The sequence below is a fragment of the Pogona vitticeps genome, chromosome 13, assembly GCF_051106095.1.
Source record: "Pogona vitticeps strain Pit_001003342236 chromosome 13, PviZW2.1, whole genome shotgun sequence".
Taxonomy (NCBI): Eukaryota; Metazoa; Chordata; class Lepidosauria; order Squamata; family Agamidae; genus Pogona; species Pogona vitticeps.
This window is the reverse complement of record NC_135795.1, coordinates 5,659,286-5,683,305: the sequence shown is the minus strand read 5'-3', so window position 1 is coordinate 5,683,305 and position 24,020 is coordinate 5,659,286. Positions and strand designations below refer to the sequence as shown.

At 45.6% G+C, this 24,020-nt stretch overlaps 1 protein-coding gene and 1 long non-coding RNA gene across 7 annotated transcripts in view; one reads left to right on the top strand and one right to left on the bottom strand.

The window, feature by feature from the left end:
• Positions 1-24,020, bottom strand: part of CAPN15 (calpain 15) — a 107,493-nt gene that overhangs the window by 5,713 nt on the left and 77,760 nt on the right. For 5 of the 6 annotated variants that reach the window (XM_078381504.1, XM_078381501.1, XM_078381503.1 and 2 more), the window contains 10 exons: positions 18,077-19,535; positions 15,149-15,357; positions 12,902-13,085; positions 10,507-10,730; positions 7,517-7,642; positions 7,254-7,406; positions 5,258-5,419; positions 3,921-4,162; positions 2,651-2,817; positions 1,193-1,371 (listed from right to left, as the gene is read on the bottom strand). In XM_078381504.1, the coding sequence (XP_078237630.1) occupies positions 1,193-1,371; positions 2,651-2,817; positions 3,921-4,162; positions 5,258-5,419; positions 7,254-7,406; positions 7,517-7,642; positions 10,507-10,730; positions 12,902-13,085; positions 15,149-15,357; positions 18,077-19,513 (3,083 nt within the window). In that variant the 5' untranslated portion in view covers positions 19,514-19,535. Of the gene's footprint in view, positions 1-1,192; positions 1,372-2,650; positions 2,818-3,920; positions 4,163-5,257; positions 5,420-7,253; positions 7,407-7,516; positions 7,643-10,506; positions 10,731-12,901; positions 13,086-15,148; positions 15,358-18,076; positions 19,536-24,020 lie in introns of those variants that run through there. The other variant, XM_078381506.1, reaches the window with a different exon arrangement.
• On the top strand, positions 12,946-15,387 carry LOC140702535 (uncharacterized). Its single transcript, XR_012081739.2, has 2 exons — positions 12,946-14,154; positions 15,152-15,387. It is a non-coding gene; the product is annotated as an uncharacterized LOC140702535 (long non-coding RNA).

Below are 24,020 nucleotides of genomic sequence, written 5' to 3'. Positions count from 1 at the left end.
GATGTGAGTGTGTGCAATAGGTGTGTGAGAGAGGACTGTGCATGCTGTGTAGTTAAGGTTCTGGGGTGGGCATAAGAGTTATAGATGGATGTTGAACGACATGGAGGGGGGTGTCTGGTGCCCCTAACACCAGTGTTGCTGAAGGGAGATATGCACATGGACTCTTAGCTACCCTGAGCCCTTCTGAGGAAAAGGAGGGCAATCAATCAAAACAACGACGACAGGAAGAGGAGGAAGACAAGGGGGAGCTGCCTAGTTCCAACTGGACAACTGCCACTGCTGGCAGCTGGATGACCAAATAGCCCCTTGTATCCACAGACAGTGTCCTGGTTTTTCCACAGCCTTCTGAAGAGTGACCGTTCAGAAGGGATGGTGTAGTAGCAGGTTCCCCATATCTGCGTAGGTTGGATTAGAGGACTTCTGTGGTCCGTTCCAACTCTATGAGTCTCATGTCCAAACGACCATGATTCCAGTCCAGGAGAGAGTTGAGATTCCTGGTTTCTTCACTGTGATTAACAGAGTGGGAACGTTATACTTGAACAGCTTCATTTTGGGCAAACCAGGCTCCTGAGTCTCCTCTGAACAACAGCGCTGGCTGTGGAATCCTTCACCTTCATGATACTTCCTAGTATTCCAGTTTAGAAACTGTCCACACAGTTACCACACCAATATTCTGTGCCCTCAAAAGCGACTGACGCATCTGGATAAAAGCACAAGCATTTATCAAGGGGCGATTGACCAGCCGGCTCTAGGCAGTCTCCTCACAAGGAGGAGAACAGAGAGGCACAAACCCATTGACTGGCTACACCACAGAATGGTTATGTCAGCACTTGGAAGAAGATGGGTAAGCAGCCCCCTTTTTAAAAAAAGAACTCTGTAAGGAAAGTTAAACACAAAGTTAAGTAAGCCATACGCTCACCTGCATATGTTATCATTACGACGTCTCCATCTCCTTTCCCTGATCCTTTTTTTTTGGGGGGGGGGAGAGGGAAGAAGGACTTTCGACGTGCCAAGAGAGGAAAGGGGCCCTTCACCCTGCATATTACTGGACGGCTGGCAAAACCAGAGCCAGAGCCTTGGATTTGTCCATTCCCACGACGCATAGCATTTCCACAGCTCAAGCACATACTGGGAAATTAAACCACCCTGCCCCTGTTTGTCCTGCACGGCGAGGCCAGTCCCTACCCCTCACCTGTGCAGTGGTGGCACGCTGTCCTGTGTTTTCAAGCTGCCCCGCGTCGACACCACGTTGAAGCTGTCTGTACAATCACACTGGACATGCAGGTAAGATTTAGGATGCCGATTCTCCACCACTACAATGAGACCCGCCCAGCCATGGGTCAGGTAGTAACACGTCATTCCTTCACGCCCCTGCAGGAATAAACCAGGCCATCAGTCTTCTTTCTGAGTTAGTTAGGCCTCTGTGAACTCACAGCTTGTAAAAAATTATTTTGGGGAAGCATAGCTCCCAGTATTCCTCAACTAGCATGACCAGTGGTTCTACTGGTTGCAAGATTCTGGAGCTCTACTCCAAGAAAGGAACATCACCAAACTCTGAGAGAACTGTGTCCACTGTGGCCCTTATAGCAACAGAGGTAAAAAAAAGAAGGCCCTTCTAGACATCACAGGAGGAAGAAGGAAAGATGTTTGGAGAAGGCAAAGCCTTGCCCGCAATGAATAAGTCCTGTCCCACCAACGTTTTACAGTTTATACACACAAGAATCGAGGTGTTCTGGTAAGACAGGGATTGCCTAGGTTTTCAATAATCTCTTAAATAAAGCCCCTTCCTAAATGCTCCTGAGCAAACTTGGCAATCACAGGGTAACTCAATGGATTTTTTTATAGATCTGGAACTCATTAAAGAGTCAGAGATAAAGAGGTGGAGTAAATGGATGGTCCTCATCAGGAAGGATTCCCCCAAGGATCAATATTGGGACTGGTGCTTTACATGTTGGACAATGGATCATATTATTTATACAGACCCAACAGGGAGAGCAGTTTAATGGCTGCAAGTTGCTCCGGGTGAGATACAGAAGGTTGGAGCAGCCTGGAGTGCCAGGTCCCCTGTGCCAAGGGCTTGGTGCAGTGGGGTCTCCACTTAAGAACTTAATCCGTATTGGAAGGTGGTTCTCAAGTGGAAAAGTTCTTATGTAGAATCTGCATTTCCCATAGGAATGCACTGAAAACCATTTAATCCGTATCTGCTCTTTTCCGTCCATAGAAACTAATGGGAAGCTGCTATTCCGCCTTCTACCACTAGAGGGGGATTTTTTTCTTTTTTCCCCCGTAGGTCAGGGAACAGTGTTAAAAGCACTTCTGACGAAGCTAATTTTGAAGCAATGGACTGAAAACCAATTAATCCGTTCTGGCTGTTTTTTTTATGTAGAGGTGCGTTCGTACATTGAAGCATTAGTTCCCATAGGAACTAATGCACAGCTGGTTAATACGTACTCTACCACTAGGGGGAGAACTTTTTTTTAACCTAAGATGACCTCAGGTTAAAAAAAGAGCAGGAAAGTTTTTTTTTTCCTGTTCTTATCTGGATTTTTGTTCTCAAGTAGAAGCAAAATTTAGCAAATGGAGCTGTTCTTAAGTGGAATTGTTCTTAAGTAGGGACGTTCTTAAGTAGAGACCCCACTGTACTACTCACCTCATGCCGCTCACCCTTATTCTCCGTGAGGAGAATGATGGCATCAGCTAGCGTGGTTGACTGGGCCTCAATTTGTTCTACCATCACCAGACGAGAACTATAGATGGCTAAGATGTAGCTGGAGATGTCGGCAGCTTGGCACCCACTGCCAGTAGTAGGACTGGAGACTGGGAGAGATGAAATAGGCAAGGAAGGCAATGTCAGACCACAAGGCTCTGCTGGCAAGAAGTCCCTGCTCCGTCCCACCTTACTCATCCTGCCACCTAGTCTCTCCTTCTCTCACACACACTCAAAAACCCCACAACCCAGCACACAAACGGGTTCTCACTTATTGCAATACAGGCCCAAGATTCTGTGCAGGAAGGGCAACATTCAGAAGAACTATGCAAGGACCAAGTTTTGAAAAGTACTCAAAGGCCATTGAGACAAGCTCCCAGCTCCCTTTAGGCAAAAAAAAAAAAGGGGGGGGCATGAAAAACGTTCAAACTAGAAGCTTCAATAAATGAATTCAGTTCATTATCTAGTGCAGTGGTTCTTAACGTGGGCGATAATGCCCCCCAGGGGGTGATTTCATTTTTCAGGGGGGCGGTAAAAAGAAAAGGGGCGGCGTGGGGGCGCTGGAGCAAAAGGGGGCGGTAGGGGGGCGCTGGAGCAAGCCAAACCTGTGCAGATGGCTGCAGCCTTTTTACAGTGTGCATGAATATATATTTTCCTCCAATTTTAATTTAGTTTCAGACTTTTTGTCTTGAAATTTTTAGTTCCTGCATTTGTTTTTATGCCCTTTTTATATTGCTTTTTGCGTCTTAAAATTCACTTGCAACTAAATCATTAAATGTTACTTTTTGGGGGGCATTTCATTTTCTTGGAATTTAATTTTGTTTTCAGGGGTCATCGGATTTAAGTGTCTTAAATAAATAAATAAATAAATAAATAAATAAATAAATAAATAAATAAATAAATAAATAAATAAATAAATAAATAAATAAATAAATAAGATATCATCACCGTGGGGAGGGGGGCGATGATAACTTCCTCAATGGCTCAAGGGGGCGTTTCTTTCAAAAAGGTTAAGAACCACTGATCTAGTGGACAGTTTAGAAGGCCTTTTTATCTAATGAGAACAAGCTTAATTGAAAATTAAGGCCAAGCTTAAAGTGTATTCCGACAACACAGAAGATAGCTTTCTGTCATCTTTTTAACTTTTTTCCCCTCTTTTAAAATACAAGCTGTAAGCAAACAACAGCAGCATCTCCCCCTGAATTGCTGTTACCTTGGCCGGTGGAAGAGGAGGAGGTGGTGCCTGTCACCAAGGAGGTCCAGTGGTTGAAGGCACAGCACACCACAGCGTACTCGCCCGGCTCCAGCATCACATCACAGTTTACAAACTTCTTCACCGCTCGCTTGCTGTGGGCCATCAGGCGCCCCAGGCTCAGTTTGCTGCCATTGATGAAGGTGGCTCGGAAGACCATGATGCAAAGATCCAGCAGGTGGCTGTCCACGGTGTCTGAGCGCCTGCCAAGGTAGAGAAGGGGATGACTTTTTTCAGAGCTAGAGCATCAGCTCGGTGTGCAGAAGGGCCCAGGGTCCAGCTGGGGTTGTGGGGAAAACATGGGGAGCCGTGGCCAGTGAGTGCAGACCAAAGAGAGGCAATGGGGGGTGGTGGTACATAGGTATTTTGGATTCCAGCTCCCACAGTCTGAACATCAAGGATTATGGGAATTGTAGTCTAAACCAGGACGGATACAAATCAATGACATTGTTAAAACAAATTGATTTAAGTCACGATGTAAGTATTATTTTTATTTAAATTGTAAAAATAATCCAATATTTTTTATTTAAATTGCAATTTAAATCAAATCCACCCTGGTCCAAAATATCCACAGGACACCACATTGCCTAGCTCTGCTGCAGACAAAACAGAGACAGAGGAACCCATGGGTGGGTATCATGGCATTAAGCAGCTTCGTGTGTTCTTAAGCAGAGCTGGTCCAAGACACGTTGTTTAAAGCTTAAAAAAACCCCACACTGTGTCTCAGCCACCCAAGTGAAGCTGAACATGACCCAAAGAATCAAGCTATTTCGGCTCATGAGACAGAACATCTCAAAAGTACCTTTCCCCTTGGTCTGGTAAGGAAAAAACACACACAAAAAACAACAAATTAATTAGCTAACCAGTAATTTGTCACACAGGAATACATTAAAAAATGACACCCTAAATCTGGCTAAGGCAGACCGGAAAGTGGCTTTAATACGGAGGGAAGTCAACATACCCGGGCTCATCCACAGATTCTCTGTATTACAGTTCCCATCAGCCACACCAACAGGCCAAGGGTCAGGAATTACAGGAGTCACACTCCAAGACCTATTGTGGGCAGAGTGTCACCCACCCACTTGTGGAGACCGATTCTAGTAGTGCTGTCACAGCCATGGTGCGAAAGTGCTTGCCCCAATGGTGTATCTCGAACGTACGCAGCTGCCGCACAGGGTGTGGGGAGCCGGGTGAAAAAGAAGTCCTGAAGCAATGATGGCAACACCGTGCCCACGTGCAGGGCAAGGACGTTTGGGCGCCTTGGCACATACTCCACGGGACCTGACCAGAAACCTCACCTGCTGCCCTCTTGGAAAAGGGCAAACTCCAAGGTCGCACGCTCCAGCACGGTCAGCGAAGTGACGGTTATGGGGCCACTGGCCTTGTTTGGAAAGGCGCCCTGCACACGGACCTCGTGCCAGTCTGAATGGAGCTTGCAGATGTCCACTGAATCGAAATACCTGGCAAAGGAACAGACGGCCATCAGCCCCCAGAAGCAGCTGCGGCCGCGGTCACTGCAGTCCTGAGATTACACAGCAGCAGGGGACCCGAACAGAGCGGGGGCCCCACTGCTTCCTTCTGGGTTTGCAAAGAATCCCCTAAAATAAAAAAATCCCTTCTGACAGCAACTGTGCCAGATCCTGAGGAGGGAGAGCAGCTTTCTTGTGACCAAGATAAGGAGGGCTGCCATTCCTGGTGCTTAAAAAAACTATGCTGGCTATCTGTACAGTCTGACAGATCGGAAAGAGACGCACAGCCTGTGGAATATTAGACGGAAGTTAAAATTAACAGTTCCCATAAAGGTCAGGGGCTTGGGAGCACAGCTATTTTTACCAGCGTTTTTTTTTTTAAATTGAGAGAACAATGGCTCCTATGCCTGAATGGCACGTTGGCCAAAACACGGTATCTGAAGCGACGCTGCTTGTCACTAGTTACATCACCAGAAATGGACAACACCTGAGAAACCATATTGTCTATGTGAGCCTGAACAAGGACCCATGAGTACGGAAAAAAGAAAGAAATACAGAGGTAAAAGCACAGCAGGACCCCCTGTATCCACGGGGGATCAGTTCCAAAACTCCCACAGATGCTTGAAAATACAAATTATAGCAAACTCTATTCATAGCACCGTCTCTGGCTCTCTTTTGTGTCCAGTTCCGGTAACTCCATTTTTAGAAATATTTATTTCTAAGATATTTCTTTTAATATTTTCTGACCATGGATAAATGAATCAGTGGATACTGATCCCATGGAGAAACTAATGTGTTAATTGCTTGGCCCTTCAAAGCATCATGGCCTTGGAAGAAACAACCAGCAGGCTGTACTTCAAGACCCATCGCCGGGACTGCCTGCAAACCATGCTTAAAAACAACTCAGCAACATGCACATCTTCCCCATCTATTTTTCCCCTTCCTAGTACGAATCATAGTTTACTTGCATGTCTTGCATTAACTTAAACAATGGTTAATATTATGAGGTTCGCTGATAAAACATGGTTTACTGACAAACCAGAGACTGAAGACATTGCCTAAAATGGGCTTGCACCTTACCATTTGATACTGTGTTTGGCACTACAGTTATCAAACAGAGAATGTAAAAGTACGGTTGAAGACAGGAAGGGACTGACAACATATATTATTCAGGGTGGCACCCATTTTCATTTTAAGATATTTGACTGATTAATTTTGGACAAGCAGCAGCCTTTCTTTGTTTGGAATCAGGGGCTCTCAACTTTTGGTCCTCTGAATACTTAGGGTCTCAGTTCCCAAAAGCCCTAGCCAGCATATTCAAAGACAAAGGGCTTTGGGCCAAAGATTGAAAACCGCTGCTTGAAGTGCTACACATACATATTTAGATGCACACACTCCTTGTTTAAAATGGTATTTGCCTCCTGCAGGTCTACGCATTTATCTCCTTCCTACCTCTCTAGGCAAACCATTAGCTAACTAGCAATATCAATTGCTTAATAAAGCAGATCAGTCAAATAGCTGTTGCAGCCTTAGTCAAAAGAGATCTCAAAATATTCCAAAATGATAGTCACCGGAAATAAGCAAAATCATCATCATCATCATCAAAATTTCAAAAGCAGCAACATGATATTTGAAATTTGGACAAATTAGTCCTAGCCCAGTGCTTAAACACTAAATTATTATCTCAGCATCAGACCCAAGAGATGTTTTCAACCATCTGATCTTTCATTCGATATACTGTACACATCTAAATCCAAACCACTGAGGGGAGCAGCAAACTCAGAGATAAAGGGTGCCTCTGGCTTTATGCAACACATGCAGATACCTGATGAAGTCACTGTATTCCATCCAGAAGACACCTTCACTGCTCCCATGGGGCATTAATTCATGCCGCAGGTGTGTTGGCCAATGCGGCCATTCATCAGACCAGCCGCCGTTCCAAGAGAAGCGGCCCCAGGGGTTGCGAAGTCTCAACAGCCTGGAGGACAGAAGAACGAAGGAAGTCAGACCTGCTCTCAGAAGGGATTTAAGATTCTTACATGTTCCCTCCTCTTTTTTTTTAAGATGCAGATTGCTTGATATCCTTACCTGCATCCTTGAACATCGCGTACGTCCAAGATGGAGTACGCGTGTCGCGGACGAAGGCCCATGCTTTCATAAGCAGCATCGTCCACTTTCATGTTGCCGCCTCCGCAGGATGCGCCCATTAAAAAACTGAAGAGAGAAGGATGGGGAAGAAAGAAAAAAGAAGGATGGGAAGAGAGAAAGAGAAAAAAAGACAAAGATTTATATAGCATGGCTCAGCATCTGGAATCAACTGGAGGGAAGCAGTCTTGGGAGCTATGTATCTTATCTGAAGTATGTATTATGCCATTTTCCCCATGAGGTAAGGTGGATATTGACAAGAGAAATATAAAGGATACCAGGTACCAGTTTAATTAAGACATGTCTTTCCCTGAAACGCCAGTGTTGCAGAAGCAGGAGCCGTTTTGTGCTTCTTAGGACTGATCTATTATTACAGCAAAACAAGACAGCAAAATCCTGAAGTGAATGAGTGGAGTGTGCCACTTCCACCTTCTGCAGGAAAGGAATTGTGCCGTTTCCAAATGATCCCTTACTTGGTAAAACCCTTTACAATTAAAACACACGCGTAGGCAAATGAGTATCTCTGGGAGAAGGGTTCAAGTCCACTCCACTTCTTGACTGTGCTAGTTGTCTAGCTGCAGAAAGGACATACCTGTAACTATAATCCTGTGAGTTCACACAGGCGTCTTTGCAAAACTCATCAGAATGTCCCCAACCTTTGGTTCCCGGATGTTATTGAACTAAAACTCCCAGACGTCTTCACCACTAGCTGTGCTGGCCAGGATTCCTGGGAGTTGCAGTCTAAAAGCATGCTGCTTATATACTTCCTTGTCATGCTTAAAGTAGTCTCTGGGCGGCTTACCACCAAGGAATAATTTTGTGGTCTTGGCTCCTGCTAGTGCACAATTGGCTTGGGTGGTTGTGGCAGGTTCTGAGTGAGAGGTTCTAAGATGGACTGCTTTGGAAGCTGTTTTGAGAGCAGATATCGCTGGAATTGAGAACTGCTGAGATAGTGAACTGGGTGCTAGAGGTGATTTCGTCCACATTTTAAACAAGATTGCCAGTTCTTTAGCACAACGTTCATGAACTTGCAGCAATACTGGCAAGTCTGTGTTTGGGCTGCCCCTCATCAAGACGGTATAAGCACTTCAGATGTCCATCGGTGAGGGAGCTTTTATTGCCTCAGAAAACAAAATTTTTGACCATAAAAGGCAGGAAGAACTCATCACAACAAAGGCAGGAAAACCTCAAAACAAACAAGGGGTTGAACATGACAAAAAATAACAAGACGACAATGTCAGGTAAGAGTTTTGAAGACAATGAGAGAAATTTGTTCTAGCCAACATCCCTAGGGGTTTCCGCAGCAGCTGCTAAAGGGAACGGAGGGAGAACTGGTAGGCACACAGAGATGATACACGCTGGAGAAGCTAGCTGAATAGTCCTCTTTTCAGAGGACTGGAAACCAAGATCTAGGGGGAAAGACTTAAGAACTAGGCACGTTTAGCCTTGAGAAAAGAAGACTGAGGGGAGATATAAAATTTTTCATATCCTTGAAAAGTTGTCATACAAAGGAGGCACAAGATCTGTTCTCAATCATCCTAGAGTGCAGGACATGTAATAAAGGGACCAAGCGACAGGAAACCAGATTTAGGCTCAATATCAGAAAAACAACTTAACTGTTAGATCAGTACGACAATGGAATCAATGACCTTGGGAGAGGGTGGGTGCTCCAACACTGGAAACATTAAAGGGAAAACTAGACAACCATCTTTCCAATCTGCTTTGATTTGGATTCCGGCATTGAGCGGGTGTTGGACTTGATAGCCATATAGGCCCTTTCCAACTCAGTGATTCTATGATTCCTTCTCTCGTGAGCCATTTCAGTGCCACTGGGCCAACCAGGTATAATACATAGACATGGACAGACTACCTGAGTGGTAAGGCTTGCAGGATGAAAAAAAAAAGAGTGATGTTCATAACACTAAGAACTTGGGCCTGAGTTTTCTCATTTTTGCTTTCCCTACCCAACCCTCTTCTCCTTTTGTTTTCCGTCAATAATAAATGAATTAACAAGGGAAATTTACTGATCTGTTAAACAGACCTCAAAAATCTTTTACAAGTTAAGCTATTATTTCCTTTTTAGATTAGGGAGGGTACGGATTGTTCTGCCTTTTGTATTAGAATGTAAGCTGCTCTGAAAGCATCTCCAGCTGTTGAGCTCTGTATGTGTGTGTGTTATAAATACAGTAATTGGGGCTTTTTAGGTGAAAAAACTATAGTGGGGAGGCCATTATAAAACTGCAAATATGGTGTGGAAATAGCAGAGAGACATTTTTGTCCGCCTTTGATAATCCTGCAACCTTGCGTCACCAAATGTAAGTGACTGGCAGAAGATTCAGGATAAGCTAAAATCGTACATAACCAGAGACTGGAAAAATTACTTTGGATCACAACTCACAGTATTCCCCAACCAACAAAGCCAATGGGGAATTCTGCAAGTCCCGACAATGTGCAGATAACCCACAATTAATTTGTGGAGCTGACTGCCAGAAGATGCACTGACAGCCACGTGTTTGAGTAACTTTCCAATGGATCCAACAGACAGACGGAATGGATTGTTCTATCAGCAGCTCTTAGCAACAGACAGGTAGAGGGATCTTCTGAATCCCGGGTGCCTGAGCTACTCAAGAAGAAAGCCTTTTTCTCAGTTCCATGCTGCATCAAAACCAGTGCTGGGGAAAAACTGGGGGACAGGGAGAGACTACAACTCCTAAATCTCCTGGCTAGTTGATTCTGAGTGTTATGGACCCCCCAAAACAATACTTCCATGCTCAGGCCGGAATGCAAAGTGCCCAAGGGACATGCCATGTTGTGGACCGGCCCTCTAGCCTGCCCTCAGACGGAAGGGGAAAGCCGGCCCTTTCAAAACTCATGCTACGACTTTATGCTCCTCAAGGCTCAAGGGGGAAACCCTCCCTCCTGCCTCCTCTTACCCAGCCTCCTTAGAACTCAGCATTTTGGCCCAGATGAGGTCAGTGTCAATGGGCTCCTCGCGAGGGTTAGTGGAGCTGACCTGCAGCATCAGGCTCTCGCAGGGGGCGCCGGTTAGTGTGGCAAGGCCTTCTATAGCGCGCCCGGCCTGGAGGGCAAAGTACGAACCGTGGAGTTTGGCCAGGGCCTTCTCAATGAGAGCCACCCACAGCTGCTTCCTCTGAGCCTGGAAGAAAGGAAAGGAAGGAACACAAGACACAGTTTCAGAACAAGCCTTGTCAAGAGATGTCGTCATTTCTAATTGACTTCTTGCTTGTGTACTTGCATCTTATAGGGCACCGACAACTTAGCTTGCTGGCCACAGTTTAACAGAGCTTCAGAAGATCAAGGAGTGGCTTTTAGGCTCCCCCAGACAGCATAGCCAGGAGCTACGTAAGGCTGGAGAATTCCGGGAATTATATTCCAAAACATGCATTTTTTAAACTCTGCCTTTTTACAGCCAAGGCGTGTACCCCATCTGCAGTTAAAACCACATTTGGAAAAGTTACTTGTTTGGACTGCAACGAGTTGTACTGGCTGAGGGATTCTATGAGCTGTAGTCCAGAAAAAGCAACTTTCCTAAACTTCTGAGAATTGAGCACAGGTAATGTTCTTAGAAAAACTGGATTATGCAAGTGTATACATTGTGCAGCTCGAACCCATCTTCATGATATGTTCTCCCATGCTCATCAATTTTGTCCAGATTTGCTAGTCCAAAGAAGAATAGGGAAACTTAAGCCTTGTACCAGAACCCCTAAAAATCGTACTTGTCCATCACTCTGAAAATTCAGGAGACATTCACCCACACATTTACAAGCACATCTTCAAAGCTGTACAGATTATACTTTTTAAAAACAAAAACTGAAGTTACCATGAAATTGACTTATTTCCATAAGGGCATTCCATAAGGTTTTTCAGGCTCCTGTGGATTGGCAGCATAAAAATAGTTCTGTCCATGCTTTAAATCAGATAAGAGGAAGCACCGGCATGCCACATGTTTTGGACTTCATCTCCCAGAAATCCAAGCCAGAACAGCCAAAGGTTGTGAGAGCTCTAATCCAAAGCATCTTGAGACCCAAAGATTCTCCACTTCTGTTCTACACCAGCTACTAAGCTGGAGGTTGGACAGTTTTGTTTATAGGACACAGAGAAGAACATCTAGAAGAACCTGGGTGTGACTGCATTGGAGAGCCAAATCAAAACAATTCAGCTTTGCTGCAGTTTGATTCATACCCTGTATTACATCTGAAATTGCAAACAGTGCTCTCACAAAGGAGCTAAGGATTGATTCTGCAGTTCACCCTTCATAGTGGGTGCGATATCAGTTGCCCACAGTCCCTCCTTTTCTTTCCCAGCTTCCTCTGGTCCCACTTATGCTCATTCTTTTATAGTTCACTGTGAAGCAGCTTTCTCATTTAAAGTTTCACACTCTACTACATTTCTCAAAACTTTTCTATAGAAAAAGGTAACATGGAAAGGTACTTAACAGTCTTAACCGTACAGAACATCAAAAATTAGAACAGTGGTTTTGCAAAATACATCATAGTTCACACATCAGAATGATTTCCTAACAGGGATCACCACCACCTTCCTCTTCCCTCATTACTCTTTCCCCTTACTTTCAAGAGAAAAGAGTAACTAATAACTAACTAGTTTAAAAGCAGATGTGAAAAGGAATGAGGCAATTCCTGCATGCATTATTTGAAAGTAAGGGAAAAGAGTACGAGGTGGGAAGGTGAGAAGTGGTGATGATCCCAATTACGGAAACATTCTGACCTGTGAATTATGATGTATCCTGCAAAATTATTGTTCAAACTTTTGATGTTCTGTACTATTAGACTGTTAAGTTCTTTTCCATGCTATTTTTCTATAGAAAAGTTCTTGAATAATTTATTGGTCTGAGGCTTTAAATAAGAAAGTGACTTTACTGCAAACTGTAAAACGATTGGCAGAGGTGGGAACATCACGCCTCAACTACCTACATCACTGAAACATCACCTACAGACACACTCCCTATCTTACAAGAGTGTATCACAACCAAATCTACAGGAAAAAAACCTGTTCAAATCATTATGGCTTGAAAAAGTAGAAGCCCCCCCCCCCCGTAGCATGGGGGGGGGGGAAGCTGCTTTAGCAGCAAAAAGGGCTGTACCAATATGAATTAAGTCTTCATATCATGTGGTCAGTAGAAAATACCTTGAGTTCACCCATTTTATAAGTGGAAGAAACCCCTTAGTATTTAACCATCTAGCAGCACTCTCAGTTTGGTAGACATCTTCCTGTTTCTTGCATAACCCTCCTTCTGTAGTTTGCCCTGCTAGCATGGCAATTAATGGCCAAATCAAACTCTGTGCTAACCTGAGAGAAGAGGAGGTAGCCACATTCATCACAGGGCAGCATGTCATCTACCAGCACAGTGGTCCATGTGCCATCTTTGCAAAGCCGGACTTGGTAGGCTCCTTCAGAACATATGCTCCGTGTGATCATGACTCTTTCCACCAACTCAGGCCTTTCTGCCAACACAGCCAGAGCACTTAAGAACCTAAAAAGATGTGACATAAAACCAATTAATCCTGACAGGTTTCAGAAGAAGCCCCGAACTGTGAGACACTCAAGAAACTGGAGGGAGAAGGGCATTTAAGGCACGCTGGAAAATAGAGACAAATTTCTCACTGGTTTAGGGCAGTGGTGGGAACCGACCATCTTGGGTGGACAGCCTTTGTTTGCACCAACTTCACGCTGCCCTCTTCCAAATCTCCACACATGTTTCTGGAAGGGTGACCTATCTTTCCTATCCTTCCCCTCCAGGTGGGGGAGCAAGGAGCGACAGTGATGAAAGAAAGCAAGGAACGGCAGATAATGGAGAAAGAAAGAAAAATGGGTGCCATAGATGTAGAGACAGAGGTGTTGTCGGGCAGGTGGGAAGTGTCAGAAAGACACACACACACCCCGTATGTTGTTTTGGTGTTAAAAAAAATATTGAGAAATATTTTGAGCAGTATTTTAGACAACTGTTCTTTCTGCAGGCATGATTTTTCTCGGGTTTAGGAAACGGGAGCTCAGTTAGGGCATAAAAACGGCCTTGGTGGGAACTTGCAGATCATGGCTTGCATCACTGGGCTACAGAGACCCCCATGTAGTATGTGTAGAGGCATCGCTGCAGCCTCTCCTATTGAAGGCTTTTCTGTTTGGTCTTGCCTTCGCAGCTATCTCAGGTAGGAAAAAAAAATCTACATGTCATTTCAAATAGAACAAAACTCCTTCTTTCCTTTTTTTTCTGCTGGCAGGAAAAAAAAAAGGATAGGCTTTTCATGCCTAGCTGAAACCATATCCTATGGATGCCACCAGGCGGCAGCCTACGTCCATCCGTCAGCAGGAGGAAGAAAAGCTGAGCTGAGCAAGGCCTGGGAAAGGGGGACCAGGCAAAGCCAGGTGTGGAGGTGGTGGGAGAGCAGCTGGGAAGGAGGGCTCCACAGAACACAACAAAAGGCATCTGGAAATAAAAAAAAAATTACGGATATGGAACCAGCAAAATACCATTTGGAGAACGTGGGGAATGTCCTGGAAAAAAAGACATCTGGCTGACATTGAAACACGAGCAGGAAGGGAAGGTGAGCTGACCTCAGGTGAACTTTATCATCAATATTGGCCACATAGATCAAGGATAGACATGAACTATGCAGCATTCCAAACTCTGCCTGGAAACTGCCTGGAATTTCAGATCTTCAACTGAAGCCTTATTTTGGAAGTCCCGCCACCGTGAAGGAGCTAGTCAGGTAAATACATGAGAGCTTTCTCTTTAACAGCATCTTGATGGTGGAACTTTCTCCTGATTAAGCTGGCTCCAAGCCTGATGAATTTCTGCTGGGCAGAACAGACTGTATTGTTTTGTATGGCCTTTGGTATCCAGAACTGGTTTTTAAAGCTGAGTTTTAAAGTGTTTCTCATCTGCATTTTTAAAATGCTGGCTTCTAAAATTGGGTTTCAACATTGTCTTTTATCTGTTTTTAGAAGAATGGTTTAATATATTTTTTATGAATCATTGGGGGGGCTCTCAATTATTATTTTTAAGAAATACAGTGGTGCCTCGCTTACCAATGTTAATCGGTGCAGCAAAAATCGCTGCTAACCAAAAACATAGCTAAGCGATTTTTAAAAGCCCATAGGAATGCATTGAAACCCCTTCAATGCGTTCCTATGGGCAAAAAAACTCACCTTTAAGCGAAAATCCTCCATACGGTGGCCATTTCCGCTGCCCGGTATGCGAGGAATCCGTCCCTAAACACAGGGGGCAGCCATGTTTTTTTTCGGCGGCCATTTTGGAACCGCCGATCAGCTGTAGGAAAAAGATCGCTATGCGATAATCAGTAAGCGAAACAGCTTACTGATCATCGCAAAGCGATTTTTTACTATTTAAAACATCGCAATGTGATCGCTTTTTCGATCACAAATTCTTTGTCGCTAAGTGGTTTCATCGTTAAACGGGGTGCTCGTTAAGCAAGGCACCACTGTAAATGATGATACAATCTATTCTCCATCTGTTGAGAACAGGTATTAGTTCCGGCGAAAGCCACCAGGGGAAACCTGACTGCCATTGTTTCTTACCAGCAATTTCCTAGAAGCCCCTGTAGGATGTCCGAAGGCCGGGGGGTCCGGAAGACAGACCACTTGACTGAACGGTCCTTGAAGATGTTACAGTTGATTTCATGAGGCCTCAGCCACTGCTTCACTCGCTGCTGGACGCTATCTCCTTCAGGGAAGCCAACCGACTTGGGCCCAGGTGGGAAACTGTCATCTACAAAGTTGACCTTATTCTGCGGAGATAAAATTTTGTAAAAATTAAAGACTTCTGTGTTACTGTTTGCTTTCACTCCAAAATCAAGGTAACTGCTGCAGTCCTCAGACCTCTCTGTCTGGCAGGTCTTGTTACAGAGATGCTCACAAGGCCAACTCCTTAGAAAGTAGGTGTGGGAGGAAAGGTAGGCAAGACGTGATCTATGGGTCATATATGACCCCCCCCCCGGCTGTTTCCCCTGAAACCTGCAATCTTATTTGTTGTGATGCTTTCTTTGCTTTGAAAAAAAGCTCTCCTTTTAAAGACATCAGGTAGGGAACACAATTAACTCTCCAAATGGGCACTCCTAGCATGCCTTTTTTTGAAAGAGTAAGTACAACAAGGTGCCTCATGCTGAATCAGACCTTTGGTCCTTATTGTCCATTGTTATCAGCACTGATTGCTAGTAACAACTCTCTAGGATTTCCGGCTGGAGCATTCTTTCAACCCGACCAGAAGTTGCCTACTATTCCCCAGTCTTTTCCCATTTAAGTACTAGCCAGGCTCAGACCTGGATAGCTTCCAACACTAGATGACACTGGCTATATGGAGGGCAACACTACAGAAGATCTTCTACTGTGGACTAGTGGATAGAGGTTGGATTACAACTCAGAAGACCCCACCCCCACCCCCTCTGACCATAGAAATGCCAACATTTGGAAAGAAGGAACTATGCTTGCATAAAATGGGATCTGAAGAACAGTCATGTGAAAAAGGAAGCACAGCCTCCAGATCTAAGAGGATGCCAGGCTATATGTATGCACTATAGAAAACTTGGAAAACTCAAAAATACTGCCTGCCCATGTATCTACATGCGCGCGCACACATGCACAGAGCAGGCCTTTGACACTTGTCTTAGCGGTATGAGAACCACCTGCTATTTCTGTACCTCACTCCCTCTGAAGTCCAGCTCGATTAAATTTTATTCCGGAAGACTGGCTTGATGTGGCTTCAATCACCCACAGACTACTGGGAAATAAAACGGTGCTTGATCATTAAAGCCATGGTGTGGTTAGTTATTAATGAATGTTGGGAGGAGTCTTTTCCCAAGGCTGCCAAAAAGCGCCCTGGGAGGTGCCAGGCCCCAACTAATGATGTCAAGCTGAATTCCTGAGAGGTTTACCGATGCTGAGCACCTTTTCCTGCTGACTCCTTTATAAAGAGAGTCTAGAGCTTCTGCTGCTTCCCCTTCACCTGATACCTTCCTGCTGCTTTGTACAGCAACTCGCTTTAAACCCAGCCAGCGTGGCCAGTGAGCGAGACCAAGAGAAAGGGAGATCAAGACTGAAATACCTGCACAACGGTAATAGCAAAAACCTGACAAACTATCCTAGTAGGAAATGCTCCCTCAAAACATATTAATGATAATAAGAGTTGCAAGGTTTAATTGATGTATGAGTTAGCTTAAGCAATTAAATACTTTTTGATCCATTAAAAAGGAGTACTCCCAAATAATCAGTTAGCAATTTTAAAAGAACATAGAATATTAAGTACTTATCAAAACAACAAAGGGAAATCTTGAAAGTTGCATTCTCCCACGCTTGTAAAAGGAGGAAAGCTTCTCCCCAGAAAATGCCTGATGAGCTATCCCGACAATACCAAAACACAAAACAAGTCCTTTTCCCATTAATACCAAATGTTCGATGTGTTTTATGCACACTGTCAGCAACCACGTCTATGATGATCTTCCTTAAGATCACCTAATCATTTGGTAGCTAAGGTGTGGTGTAGAATATTGATTTATTGATTCATTCATTCAAGCTTATACCCCACCCATTTAGAAGACCATCCATTACACTGAGCAGCTTCCAAGAAAAGAATATTACTATACAACATAAATTAAGATAATGAGCATAAAAACAAAAACCGCTCATAAAACCAGTTGTGATTCATTGCTCTACATTGTTGTCACTATGCTGAGCCCAGGCTCAGTTCTAGCAGATAAAGCCACACCCTACAACCCAAAAAGCAGGAAAGCTAAGCATATTTGCTTTTCTTGAAGGATAGCCATGAAACAAGCACATATGCATTACATTAAAGTCATGCTCCCTTGGCCAGGGAGCGTTTCAAGTTTCCCTCTACAGTCTGTAAGTTTTCAAAGAGCTACCTTTTTGGACTAAAGGTAAAGGTAAAAGTTCCCCTTGACAATTTTTGTCCAGTCGTGTTCGACTTTGGGGGGCGGTGCTTATCCCCGTTTCCAAGCCACAGAGCCAGCGTTTTTGTCCGAAAACAATCTTCTGTGGTCACATGGCCAGTGTGACTTAGACATGGAACGCTGTTACCTTCCCACCGAGGTGGTCCCTATTTATCTACTTGCATTTGCATGCTTTCGAACCGCTAGGTTGTCGGGAGCTGGGACAAGTGACAGGCGCTCACTCCGTCACGTGGATTCGATCTTATGACTGCTTGGTCTTCTGACCCTGCAGCATAGGCTTCTGCGGTTTAGCCCATAGTGCCACCACGTCCCTTCCACCTTTTTGGACTACAACTCCCAAAATCCTCCGGCAGGGGGATTCTAGAAGCTACAGTTCAAAGAGTAGCTTTTCTAAGCTCTGGATGTCAGCAAGCAGGGCCACATATCTTTCTGTTCTCTTAGGGAACCGCAAGAAACTTGCTTCATGAAAATTAGAAGGACTCTTCGCCAGGTCTCAGGACTTCTTTGCAAAATGTGACGGCAGGCAGGCAACGCAAGAACTCACCTCTTGACAGAAGGAGACAATGTTTTCCCAGAGGGCCTTGGCTTCCCCCTCGTCGGTCTGACGGCGCTTCTCTGCGTGCATGCTCTCCCGGCGTCGGAGAGGTTTGGCGCCCTTGAGTTGCGACATGTACCCCTGAGGGGTGTGACAAGCTACACAGTGCTTGGCCTTGAGCTCATTGAGTAACGTACAAGCCGGGCAGGCCCACTGGCTGGGCCTCTCTGGCGTGGCTGGCGGCTGCGAGGGGAAAAGGCGGGCCACTTTGCGAGCGGAGGGGGCCTTGCACCCACAGGCTGCGCCCTTATCCGAGCCGCACTCGGAGCATTTGGAGGCTGACTCGCCGGGCAAGCCGTGTTCCTGGAAGCCGTGCAGCTTGGAGGAGCCGCAGGCCTTGCACTTTTGAGAGGCCGTGGGGTTCTTCAGCGTGCACTTGGAGCAGGACCAGGTGGTGAAGTCAGGGCTGGACGGGCCGCAGGGCGTGAACCGCACTGAGTCCCCTGTCAAGTCAATGGTGTCACTGCTTTTCTGGCTGTTGCAGGCCTCACACGGACCTGAACCTGAGGTGGTGAGGAGGGAGCAGGTGCTGCACTTCCACGGGGATGGGCTCACCTCCATCTCTTCCTCCAGGACGCTCAACCGCTTGGTGGCCATGAGTTCTTGGAAGCGAATGGCCTTCTGCACAGGGGTCGATGGAGAGGCAGGCAGGGAGGCCTCCAGAGCGGGCGGCTGAAGCTGTGGGGGCACCTCCCGGCGGCTGCGGGGAACCGGGTTGTTTTGGAGGCCCGGGGAGAAAAGGCTAAAACTTGGCATCTTCTGGTTGTCTTGCTCGACCGCCGTAGTGGTCCCTGGGTTGGCAGCCACGTGGCTCTCTGGGGTCTCTGTGGCCACAGTGGGCTGAGGGGTGGAGGGGGCTACGTGGAAGCCAGCAGGAGCAATAACTTCAGGGACGACCAGCGCCTCTGGGGGGATCTTGGGCAGGGAGAGCTTACGGGGCCCCCCGCAGGCAGAACAGGAGTTGGCCACAGGGGTGTTGTGGAGGGTGCAACGCTGGCAGGCCCAACCTTCTTCCAACCTGGCCTCTTCGGGACTTTTCCCCCCAGACTCCTCGCCAGAGCTCTCGGCCTTGGGCACCTCCTCCTTGCAGGTTCCTTTGGGCTCAATCAAGATGGCGGGCTTGGGCAACACCCCATTGATGATTGGCAGCGGGGAGCCTCCTGGCCCCGGCTCCGGGGTGAAGCCACACACCTCACAGGCCTCCTTGCCTAAGAAGTTCCGGAAGGTGCAGCGAGCGCAGGCCCATTTCTGTTCCTCAACGCTGAGGCGCAGGATGTGGTTGAGGTCAGGCTTCTGGCGGGGAGCTTCACAGATGGAGCATTGGCGCTGTCCCACTGGGTTCAGGAACGTGCAGCGGGTGCAGGACCACTCCCGCACAGCAGCCATAGAACTAGAAGAGTGGATGTGGCTGAAAGAGAGAAGAAAGGAAGAGGGGCTGTGACTTATATATAAGATAAAAAATTGGTTTGTGTGTGTGTGTGTGTGTGTGTGTGTATATACAGTGGTGCCTCGCATAGCGAACGCTTCGCTATGCGATGAAACCGCACAACGAGGGGTCCCGGGCCATCCCTGGAGCGTTCGCTCAGCGATGGCCCCTATGGGCTTTTTTCTCTATGCGATGATTGCGCGGACGCGATCAAAGCATAGCGAACAGCTGATCGGCGGTTCCAAAATGGCCACCACTAAAACAAAATGGCGACCACTGTTTTGCCTCGCTAACGAGGCATCCAAAATGGCCACCGCAATGGAGGAAACTCGCAGAACGGTGAGTTTTAAGTCCATAGGAATGTATTAAATCAGTTTTAATATGTTCCTATGGCCTTTTTTGTTTCACTTAACGATGGATTCGCTGAGCGAGGGTTAATCCGGAACGGATTAACCTCGCTAAGCGAGGCACCACTCTCTCTATATATATAAATATATATAAAATTGAAAACTACTAGCAGCAATTTTAACACTAAGCTACTGTAAGACAAGTGTTAATAACATTTTGCTAGGAACAGTTCCAGTAATTTATTCAGGTTTTTAAAAATGTATTAAAAGTGCCTGGCAATTGCTTTTCTACACACCATGGCTCCCCAAATGATGTATATACAACAGTTTGAAAACATTACTTAAAACAGATGGGACAGAAATTCTGTTGGTATCACACAGCATCAACCAGAAATCGCACAAGTGGCACACGCAAGCTCCCCAGCTGTCCTTCTGTATGCTTTGACATGCCTAGATTGTACAATTAGTTGTGCATTTGGTCACGCATCACAGCAAGTGAAAGATGGCCAGCAAAATGCAAAAAACCACTTGGGCCATTGCCCTTACATAGATGGTATTTTGCAGCAGAATTTTGGCCCCTGAAACCCATTTCTAACATAGACAGGGCATACAGAATTGCATGTTTCTGACAGCCAGCTAAAAGCTCACCGAGTTAATCAGATGCTCCATTAAAAGAGAAGTGAAGAAGTCCTATCCACTCACCTCCTCCCTTTTTTTATTTCCCTCAGCCATTCCTGATTTGTACATTGAAAGCAAGGCTATTAGATTACACACTGAAAGCTTTTCATATCACACCTGGCAAGTCTTAGATACAACAGTAATATTACCAATTATCTAAGTCAAGTTTTTCTCTTTGTTTCCCTAAACTTGGGCTCTTCTCTGTGTCCTGTGTGATGAAGTGCAACTAAGAAGAAACAACAAAAGGTTACAGAGACACTGTGCTCTCCTGGTCGTTTGAGAACCTTTCCTGTGTTCACTCCACGTTCTTTGATGCACTCAACAGATGAACACAGCAACAGCAGCTGGTCCAATTACATTCATCTAATTAAACTTTAATCATTAAAATATATCTAAACTCTAATCACAGTCAAACTGAAGGACCAGAGTCCACAACCTATACAACTGTAGTCTCCTGTGGCTTTTTTCCATCTAAGGGAAAGAGAGAGGGAGATGGAAAAACATACAATGAAGATAAGCTTCCTCCTCTAGCTTCTTCCCCTAGCTTGCTCCTCCAACTGCTTCACAATGCATAGAGTGAAGAGTACCAAGTAAAGAGCCAAGCAGCTTTCCTTAGGGATGCAGATTTTTAAAAGAGATTGGGGTGTGTGTGCGCACACACATTTTGTATCAGCAGAGAGCACCCTGGAGGCTTTGAAGGCTTGATTCTATTGGAATTCTCTATCCCGATGGTTCTCAGACTTGGGTCCCCAGATGCTCTTGGACTGCATTTCCCAGAAATCCTGGGTGGCACAGCAAGTGGTGAAGGATTCTGGGAATTGCAGTCCAAGAACATCTGGGGACCCCAGTTTGAGAACCATTGCTCTAAGCAAACCTCTGTGGAGGAAGCAGGGGGCAAGAGCAGACTTAACACGCTGCATGCTGACTCTGGACTGCATCATTCCCATCACTGACCTAGACAGTATTATATAGGTCAGGAGTTAACAACATACAGACCCTGAGGAACTCGCATGCAAATCTCAGTATTCCTGGACCACCACAGAATCCCATTAAAAAAAGGTTTTGGGGAAAAATACTTTAAAATTCCCTCATGTTCCCTAGAGAGTGTGGATCAATTTTTTCATGTTTTGAGGGAAGCCAAAGAATGCTTGGCTCCTCTTAGCTGCCACCCCACCTCCCAATTTTTTACTTTTTAAAAACCATTTGATCATTAAAAGGGCACAAGGAGGCTTTTTATGTTTTTTTTTAAATGTGTAAGAATGTTTGGGGGGATTCCAAAGGCCGTGCTCCAAAATCCAGGGACGGGCACAGATCCCTGAAGGCAGCCCTCCCTCCTCCCAACACACAAGAACGCCTGGCAAATTTAAATGCAGATTTCCTTACTGGAGCTTGGAAACAGTGGAAGCGGCTGATACAGAAACAGATCACTGAGTATAACAATCTCAGAACTGCCGGCACTGACTGACAGTAGCTCTCCAGGTTTTCATGCAAGTGTTTTTTAGCTGGTCATGGCTGCGATTGAACCCAAGACTTCCTATATGCATAGGATGAAATTTGCGACTGAGCCACAGCCTGGATGTTAAACAAGGAGGCGACACCAGTAACCACGCATCATTCCAGCTTTCTTATCAGGGTTCTTTCTACATCTAAACACACAGAAAACAAGTGAAGCAACCAAACAATACCAGAGAAGTCCCTCAAAGCAATGCAAACCCAGTCAGGACGAATGGCCGAATTGCTGCAACAAATGCACTATTGTAAGATGCAGTGGGTGACTGCGCCAGGGGGGGAACGACTCTTACACCACTCACTGCAGCCATGAACTAGAGATTTCAAAGACGCAGCAAACTAAGAGCCTCAGGGTGGAGATGGAATGGGGATCCCACAGCAGCCGAATGAATGTTTTGATTAGACTTGCTGAATGGAGGGGGTAGAAAAGAAATGGAAATTCTGGTTTTATCAGAGCTTGCAAAGCTTCTCCCTAGTGCAGAAGCACATGGGGTGGGTGGGTGGGGTGGAGCCAGCCGTGTTCTTGCATCACCTTACAAAGTCTCCTACTCCTTTCTTGGCATTGTTTACCTACCCCTCAATTTGTTTCACAATTCCCATTGACACTGTCCTCCTCTTCTCCTCCCTCAGCTGTTTCCTGGGGATTTCTCTCGCCTCCCCTCTCATCTCCAGCTGCCCAATTATTTCCAAGCCCTGGGATGCTGCAGTCCTAGTTACGATGACATTGCTGCACAGCCTGCCATGAGCACCCTGCCTGATGTTTGGTTAACAGCAGGGAAGGAAAATCAAGGGCCTCCCTCTGGCGAGGCACATTTTCTCACTGCCTGGGTTGCGAAAGGACAAACACTGCAGGCACTTCGCTTCCTTCCATCTGGGGCTGGCTAGCGTGCGGCCAGCAGGGCCAACGGATCAGCGAAGCCACAGAAGGCCGCTCAACGTAAGGATCATCAGCCACGTGGAAGACCTTCTCTCTACGTCTGCCTGCTGCTCTGGCATCAATTCACATGGCCAGCAGCAGCAGCAGAAAGGTATGTAAACTGTTTGTGGTGGTGGTGATGATGATGATGATACAAAATCTAGGACGGGAAGCCGGGAAGCACGTGCTACAAAATCCCAAATAGATCCTTCTTCAGGGGCCATCTACAAAATTGAAAACCTAACCCATACGACTGCTGCTCCTTCACACCTGTATTTACGTTCAGATTCACAACAACAAAAGAGCCCCTCGTCTGCCAGAATTATTGCAGGAAAATGTATCCTGCCAATTCTAATTGGCAACAGGCAATGGACATCAAATGATTTTTGTGAGTCACCTAATATTATACAACTGTTGTGACCAAAAGCATAAGGGATATTCTCAGAGTATACAAACAGACGGGCCTGTCTCAAGACAACTCTTGCAAATCTCCCAATTCTAATCATATATCCTTCCAATTCCTAGACTGTGCCCTATTAAAGTTATTCAGCATTATCCGGAACATTATATATTGAAAAGCAGAGCTTGGAAAATTAACTTTTCCAAGCGTTGGCAAGGGTCACGCCACTGATACTCCATTTCCATTTGGCAATTAGTGTTTGGCTTTGATTGCTGTGCTAATGATTGGTTTTAGGGCCAAACTGTCATTTAGCGAATGAAGCTGCCATCTGGTAAATGAGCAAATTATTGAAATCAGTAAGTCAGGATTACTCCTGGTTTGGTGAGATAACCAGGACATAATAACAATTACAACCTGATATGAAAGAAGAAAGTGCAAAAGCAGGACTAGAGTAAGATGAAAAATATCACGTCTACAGAAGAACTGTGCGACCGTGTTTTGACATAAAAGCTGAAGTTGTTGAAGATTTTTATACCATGATTTAATCATCAATATTTTAAATAAATTAATTAAATATATGGGGACTGCAGCCAAGAAATCAGAAGACTGACATTAGG